The 8,661-nt window shown below is 44.8% G+C and overlaps 1 protein-coding gene across 1 annotated transcript; it reads right to left on the bottom strand.

Annotated features, from left to right (window-relative positions):
- Positions 1-3,285: 3,285 nt before the first annotated feature.
- LOC131288880 (hexamerin-1.1) lies at positions 3,286-5,424 on the bottom strand. Its single transcript, XM_058318058.1, has one exon. The coding sequence runs from the start codon at positions 5,422-5,424 to the stop codon at positions 3,286-3,288; it is 2,139 nt and encodes a 712-aa protein (XP_058174041.1).
- Between the last annotated feature and the right edge of the window lie 3,237 nt (positions 5,425-8,661).

Below are 8,661 nucleotides of genomic sequence, written 5' to 3'. Positions count from 1 at the left end.
GCACACTTTCGTCGGCCGGCATCGGCGGCACCACCACCACACTGACCTGGATATGCACAATCAGCGAGCGGTTAACATAACAGGCATAAATTGCAATAAAACTGCACAATACGGGCCTTTCCGGGGTGGTCTGGCTGGCGAAGAGCGCAAAGAAAGGACGGAAGTGGTCGTGGGCGTCGTGTGTTGCACCGAGCAGAGCACCATCGGAATCAATTACTAAACACTCCAGAGTTGTCACTGGCCGGGTGTGTGGTTTGGTCCGGAACGGGTTGATGGGGGTGGATGGGTGAACAGGCTGGAAGTGGCAGGGAAAAGTTGTGTCCATCGCCAACATTGATGGAGAGCGATAACGCCAAGGGTTGTTGAGAGATGCATCGGATGTGATGATTTATGCACGTTGGATAGTGGGAAGTAGATTATTCAACGTATGAAAAAAGGCAACGTATGCAAATGCATATGGTTGAGCGTTTTGTTTCTTTTGAAAGCTACATTTTATATCGGATAATAGTTAAACAAATCATAAAGCCACTTTGCCAGGCCATATAGACTTTTGAAAACCAAAAATCAAATAGCAGCATTCTAAAATTAAAATTAAAGCTGGTCGAATTGAATCGATAACCAATCGGCAAGGATTTGATTTTGAGCGGAAATAAAAATCCAATCAACACGTGCCCAGCATATGCAAGCCACAACTGGCCACACCCTCCCATGTCTCTAACTGGGCGGATAAAATCACCATTTTCATCCTATCGGGCACCGGTTCTCCCAGCCGGTCGCCCATTTCCTCCACCGATTTGCATCGAACGAGGGGCCAGTAATTAAGGCCCCAGGCCACAAGCACGAGAGATCGTTCCCTTTGGGGAGGGTTTCGGAAAGATTGGACAAGATTTCAGCTAGCTGAGCAAACGTCGTGTCCTGATTGAATTTGAGCCACCGGGGCGAGCCGGGATAAGATTTCCGGTCCAGCACATGCTGCAAGTGGCTGTGTAGCCGATGACGGGTAAGAAAGTCATTCCGTATGCAATCGACAAGGGCACACAAATGGCCATTTGTTGGCCAGAGCGTACGGGAAACTGGTGCTGGGAAAAAGCAGTTATTAGACACTCATCTGCATACGATCGTTTATTTTTGCTTCGTTGAGTATTGATTTTATATTGTTAAGCCTATCGATTGGATTTCTTTTTTGCTGTCCAAGAAATGGTTCTGAATGTGAAGGTAAATTGTGAAAAGTAGGACCAATTTACATACAACATACAATTAAGCATGGTGAAGGTCCTTCTACGAGTTCTCAAGCTTAAAGCTTGGTTTTATATCCATACTTAAAACTCGATTTTTAGTTTTCTAAAAACTTATATGACAAAACAGAAGCGCCCAAAAATGACAACGCCAGGAAGCTTCTCCCAAACGACACCAAAGAGGATTAGAATCTCATAATTTCGAGACACCGTTCGAACATGCCCGAACGGTTCGGGTAATGAGTTTTTCAAGGGGAGAGAAATGCAATTAGTTTTTAATTTTACTCTCTTTCGGCGTCCTGTGACCATCACATCTACTTTCGGAATGACTCACGTTTTCCCTAAAGCTCTTTTTTTTCTATCGTACGATTCTAAACTCCCGCGGAGATAGTGCACCTTTGAGGAGATTTAAAATAATTTAAATTACCTTTTCCTGTGGAAATACCCGAATCAGTTTTTGTGATGTCGTAACTGATTTTGTTTGATTTAAAAAAGTCCACATTCTGGAATGCCTAAGCGAACATTAGCTGAGAGATTTGATGAATGCTAAGTTATTTGTGATGATATTTAAATTGTTATAGACAATTACATAGACAAATTGGTGATATTATATACTATTTCATTTCATTCTTCTATATCCATCATTTATCAATACTATAAAGAATGAATCTATATAAACAATATAGCCTATGAATACATTGTTCAGTTTTATTATATTAAGTTGAATCAAGAAAACTAAAACGTAAACAATTTGATAGAAATTTATTAAAAAACACCTCATTTGGATGAAAAATGACGAAAACCGTATGTATCATCACATTTTCGGGATCATAAGGTCGGTTGAACACTTCGAACTGCATTTAGTGTAGTAGCATTATTTTATATAGGTTGTTCAGAATTACGCTCAACATTGTTACTTTCAAATAACATTTGAAACAGAACCAGTGAAAGCACTTCGTTGGCAATGGTGTACGAATTTGACAGATCACGACCGACGCTCGGCCAGATGGTCCGGTGTCCATGCAAACAATATCACCGCATTAATGCTATCGAAATGGAAAGCAAAACTAGCCGTGCACACTTCCGTCGGACGCTGATTCGGCAGCTTACCGGCAGGCCACAGACGATTACACGGGAACGAAAGACCGGTGCGTCAAAATGCAATTTCGATGTCACCTATCGCTCCGGTGCAGCGTCCTGCTGACAGTCGCTGGGGAACTTTCGAAGGTACCTTCGAAAGTGCAGCGCATGTTGGATTAGAATTACAAATGACGAAATGCGGATGCCATGATTTGAAGCTCGGGCCGGCCGTGCGCTGTAGGAAACGAGTTTGAAAGCTGGCGGTAGAATATGTATGTAAAGTTTTCGGTGTTTCCTTGCAGCAGTCATGGTGCATTTAAAATGTATGAATCACTCTCGATTCAATTTGTATTGTATTTTGTGCATGTTGGAATCAAAATAAATGTAAACAAGGTAAACTCAGCTGGTAGTAAGATAGCGAAATAAAATGAGATTAAAGGGGTAGCTCAAGTGAAATAAAAATATCGTACATGCAACGTCAAAGAACCAGTAAAATGGTCAGAAATAATATTTGTATTCGAATGTGGAACATATCCAATTCAGGCCATAATGTGGTTATAAAAGAAACTAATGTTTCTCTTTACTATTAGCATCTGTTAATGCGTGTTAATTTGTGTAACTTATACTTAGCTATAACTTCAAATGTAAAATGACGAATTGAGGGTGCTGGGGATTTCAATTCGAGATACCTTTCCAACTCACCAAACCAACATTATTTACTACTTACAGTATTTAACTCTCAAGAGTTGCATCCATTAAATATAGTTTTAAAAATATGTTACTTTTTTTAAACAATAATAAACATTCATAAAAGTAGTTGATTATTAAAGCAGCTCAATAACTCTAAACGCATGGAAATGTAAATATCATTCATCGCTTGCAAATAATTCATTACATAAAGTTATAATGAAAAGCTCTTTATTGTTGTAATTTGAGTAGCTTGCACCCGATCACTTAACCCGAAAACACTCTAAACGACGACCGAGTTAACCTCGGTTTCACTCTTGTGGTAGATTACCGCATCGTAGTACGCCATGTTGGGCGTGAACCAGACTGCTTCGTTAATCTTGCGATCGAACGGATAGCCGAACGGCAAGGTGTCCAGATAGCGGGCACCGGATCCAACACCGCAGGAAATGGTCGACTCGTAGCCGGTGAAGCGTTCAACCTTGGGCGCGTGGTACGGGGCAACCATGAAGAAGAACTGGAACGGCATGCCACCCTTCTTACCCTTCGGCAGCATCAGACGGGCCGGGAAGCCGCAGTGCGCCTCGGTCATATCGAGCGGGAACTTGTACTCCTCGCTGCCGAACGCCTGCATGACCTGCTTGTACAGCTCGAAGTAGGTGGTACGGTCCTTGACGAACCAGCTGAAGTCCTTCGAGTTGCGCGTGACCACGTTGTCGCCGGACACCAGGTCGACCAGGAAGTGGTCCAGCTGGAAGAAGTTCTCCCGGTTGGCGTTGATGCTGTACACGTTACCGTACTGATCGTACTTCGGCCCGATGAACACCGTCACGACCGCCTTCTGCGGCTTGTCGGAGACAACGTTCAGCTTGAACGTGAAGGGAAGGTGGTTCAGGCGGGGCATGCGCGCGTACAGCACGAAGTCCTCACCCTGATAGTGGGCCATCTTGCCGAACTTCTTCATCTCGCCCGCCTTCATCGTGGTGTCGTCGAACACCTCCACATCGACGGCGTTGGTGATGTCGGCGTCGAAGTTATCGAAGTACGTCACCAGCTTGTCCATCTCGACCACGCTCAGCTTCACGCCGGGGAAGTTAATCTCGTCGTACTTGTAGCTCGGCAGCGTGTCCAGATAGCGGTAGTAGAAGCCGATGATGCGCTTGAAGAACTGATAGAACACCGGGTCGCGCATCGCCGTCTCGTATCGCTCGAGCACGCTCGGGACCGCGCGGAACTCGTTGAACATCTCGAACGAACCACCGAGGAAGAACTTGGCCACCTTCTCCAGGTAGCCGTAGAAGCGACGGTTCACGCTATCGCCGTTCGACTGGATCAGGTTGCCGAGGTACTCGACGCCGGTCGGGGTGGTGATGTTCACGAACGTTCCGTCGGGCAGGATGATGAACCCGTAGTCGATCGCTTCCATCAGGCGGCGCTCGTAGTCGGTGATCTCCTGGACGATCTCGTGCTTATCCGCGTACGCGTTGTGGTGGTTCTCGCGGGCCGGGAACGGGACGCCGTTGTAGTAGCGCAGGTACGGGTAGTATCCGGTGGTGACCGGTTCGTACCACGAGAAGGTGGGGATCGTGCCGAGATCGTTCGACAGGCGCTCGAGGTAGTAGCGGGCCAGGAACTGCTGGTGCTGGTACAGGTAGAACTCGCCGCGGCGGTCCTTGTACAGGCCAAACTCTTCGCCACCCATCCACGTCGGGTAGTCGGCGTGGAAGTAGTAGTAGTAGGAATTCAGACCAATGTCCTCCATGAAGTAGCTGACGCGCTGCTCCGGGTTGCTGTGGACGTAGTAGCCGGTGTAGTTGCTCGGTACGTACGCACTGTACACACCGTCCGCCTTCTTCATGCGATAGAAGCCCTGCATCTTGTAGCGCTGGGCCTTGCTGATCACCACGTCGTTGAAGAAGTAGAACGGATAGATCTCGTACGGTGCCGGCAGAACGATGCCCTGCATGTCCTGGCGATGTAGCACGGCCACAGTGACGGCGTACACGAACATGCCTTCGTTCACGTGGAAGCGCGACCACAGCATCGTCTTGTAGAACGCATCCCAGTCCTTGGCGTAGTAGAACACATGGAACAGAGCGACGGCCTGCTCGCGATGGTACTCATTGTACACCGAGAAGATCTCCTCCATCGGCAGTAGACCGTACTTGTAGAAGCGCATGAACTCGTCGACGACCTGCGGCTTGGTGAAGTGCTCCTTGTACGCGGCCAGATCGAACGTCTTCTGCTCCTCCCACAGGTGCGTGTGCAGTTCCGGCTGGTGCACGTGCTGGAAGATCTCCAGGATGGCCTTCTGCTTCTCCAGGAACGGCTTGTCGGCGTACTTGACCTCCTTGGTCATGTAGTAGCCGCTGGCGGTGCAGGCCAGCAGGCACACCACGGTGACCGCTAGGAACGATCGCATCGTGCTCGTCGTTTGATGGGCCCTTCGACTAAAGATCCTACTGCTCGGTGGCACGCAGGCTTCTCCCAGGCAGACTACTCTCTCGTCGGGCGCCGTCTTGCTTTTATAGCCGAAAACGGGTCTGCGATCGACTCAAGATCATCCTTATCCTGAGCTAGCAACGTAACCGCTACGGTTAGACCTTTTGACATTCTCGTGCGGTTTCGGGCGTTACGCGTCGTAATCAACGTAAGTGTACAGTCACTTGGGGTAAATGTATTTTCTGTTTGTTTTTGGCACTTTACCGCTGGACTGCAATTGTGCAGTTGATAAGCGGGCATCAAAGTATGAAAGAATAAGCGGTAGCATCTCGCAGCTGATACATCCCCTTGTGATAACACGGTCACATTGAAGCTGTTAAAAAAATGCACCAAGAACTTGATAGACATGCAGACTACTGCATAGTGAAAAGAACATTGCTATACTTTTAAGAATATTAAATACTTCATTTTTTTTTAAGGTTAGTACCTACCGTTTAGAGATGTTTTCTTTCCTTTCTTGTCTACCGTCATTATCAGTTTCTAATACGAAGTATAATTGAACTATGCAATATTTGCAAAGCAGACGACACCCTCTTCCCATATCATATAGTTTGCTGTGGTTTAACCTGTTTGAAATCTAAATTTAAAAAACTTTCGTTATGTAAAGTTTTCCATCTCAATTTTCTTCCAAATGGTTCTACGCATACGTTAAAGAAGGAGCTTTCAATTGATTTTTTATTAATAATAATACTTTATTTTCATAACCTTTTGCTGTTCCAGTCCGTCCAGCATTCTTAAAGTTGTACGAATCGCTCGTTACTGCTTACAATTTTATGCTTGAGTGTTACGGTGTTTTTTTTTTCTTTCTCTGAACAAATTTTCTCGGACATATTAGCGAATGCGGTTACACGTTACATGCACTGTCGGCCACTGTGGGGGATCCCCGTAGACCTTTTTCCCTCACTACATTAGAACAGGTTTTCACCTGATTTTTCAATCCATCTTTTTTGTTTGTTTTGTTTTTTTGTTTGTTCGTTTGTTTGTTTGTTTGTTTGTTGGATTGTTTGTTTGTTTGTTTGTTTGTTATTGTTTGCATGTTCATTATTGAGCATTTTGTTATGCAGTAAATTTCTCCTTGCGTCCTTGTGGACCGATGCATCCTGTTTTATTTGTTCTTGCTCACCTGTTCTAGTGTATTTTAGTCGGTAGTTTATCATTTGCTGCCACTGTCGCCATCATTAGCTACTGTGCTGCCCTCATCCTCCCACACTGCAGGTTACTTCCTTCCATCAAGCGATCATTTTCAATGCCCTAGACTAGTGGTTTTTCGTTGCCGTAATGTGGTGTGGAGTTTAAAGTACCGTATGTTCTGCCTGCTGGTGGGACTAGGCAAAGCTAACTATACCGTCCTTTACGCCGTGACGCCAGCTGCCGGCGCTAACATTAGCTCCACTGAGGCTCAAACTAATGCATCATCAATTGACGGTCAATGTCAATCACTCGGGGTAGAGTATAATGTTGGATTGCAAAACACAAATGCTTCCTATTCTTCACATTCACTTTGCGCCGGTTTCGTTTGGAATGTTGCGAATCATAAAAGAAAGGCGAAAGTAACAATCTAATCAACACGAATTTTTATTTACCATTTTCCTCTTTCTCGTAATCTCCGTCCATTCTTTTGTTTTGTCATCTGCTCCTATTTTCCTGCTGAGTTTCTGTTTTTTTTTTTTTGTTAATTTCTTTTTATTGATTATTCCCAGTACATTTAGGTTTGCTAACAAATAGTAATACTTACAAGTTTCGCATATGCTGCGGGAAAACAGTCCCACTTACTAACAACTGTCCCGGAGGCATTTCCTGTTTTCCCCCCCATGCCGCCACACTCCCCAGCCGTTACTCTACATCTCGTTTACGCTACAAACTAATGCGCCCCACCACAAAACTCCCTGTTTGTTGCTCGCAACATATTTTACGGCACGCGCTATATGAATCGGAGCATATTTTAACTAAATTTGCATAGTAATTTCAAGTGTACTACTGCTGCCCTATGCCCCCCCGTTGTGGATTGGTTTGTACAGCGAAGCCCACCCCATGCACCCAAAAGCTGCAACACCCTTAGGGTATTGGTGCTTCCGATTGTGTCCTTACTAAATTTTGAACCAAGCTTCCACAACGCTGAATGTTTGAGTGATAGAAAGTTGTTTGTTTGTTTGTTTGTTTGTTTATACAGTCAATTTAGTGGTATAAAACTACACCGTGGACACGCGCGTGTCCGTCCATGGCTGGCCTTTAGCCGCGGTAGGAAAATTAAACGTCCTTATGTAACCGAAAACTATAAACTGCTTAAGCCTTCCAACTGTTTGATTCAACTACTTTTTAGTGTTTGCTTTTCCTATGTTTTCCTGCACGACGTACCGTTGCAAAGTAAAATTGATTTTATCTATTTGTAAAACGGGAAAAACCTAACACAAGCGGCACATGGTAGGGGAACGTGTTTTATTTAATTCTTAATACTCTGTGATTATTACAGCAATCGTTACTGACCTGGCGCAGGTTTTTGTTTGTCACAACGCACACGAGAAAAACAATGTTTCTCTCTTTTCGAACCTACGATTTTTGCAGCGTGCTGAAGCGATCGGACATAGCTTTTTATTTCTCCGCGCGTGTCATCACGCGCATTTGTCCACTTTTGCAATCCGATCTCGATTCAATGTACATCTGAATGTTTGTTTTGGAATAGAAAGCTCAAATACATATACAATATACACACATACCTGCCCTGGAGCTTTTCTTTCCCCTGTTTTTTTTCTTCTTCTGTTGTTGTTTTGTTCTAGTTGCGGGAAATGAGATCGAAACATGTTTATTTTTCTTTGCAATGCGGCATACAATTATTGTTGTTTTACATCATGCCGGGGACCTACGGTTTCATAATAAGTCTCGCCGACCGATACGGTGTGGAAACGATCCTCCTACTTGCGGGAAGCTGAACCGAAACAGAAAAGGTAAACAGGTAGTTTCTACCGACCGGGATGTATCAATTTTGTATTTAGTTTTGTTCGTACACTGAGTATCATTTCTACTACAAGTATTATGTTTATCGGCATAACAACCAGCACAGGATGTTTCGCACTATTGTTGTGTTTGTGTGTCCTGTGTGTTTTTTTTTTGCTGTCGAGTTGCGTTGCGTTCCTATTTACAGGCTCCACCCGGTGGCCAA

Source organism: Anopheles ziemanni, chromosome 3 (genome assembly GCF_943734765.1).
Source record: "Anopheles ziemanni chromosome 3, idAnoZiCoDA_A2_x.2, whole genome shotgun sequence".
Classification (NCBI taxonomy): Eukaryota; Metazoa; Arthropoda; class Insecta; order Diptera; family Culicidae; genus Anopheles; species Anopheles ziemanni.
Note: the sequence above shows the minus strand (reverse complement) of the source record. Positions and strands in the feature narration are given on the sequence as shown.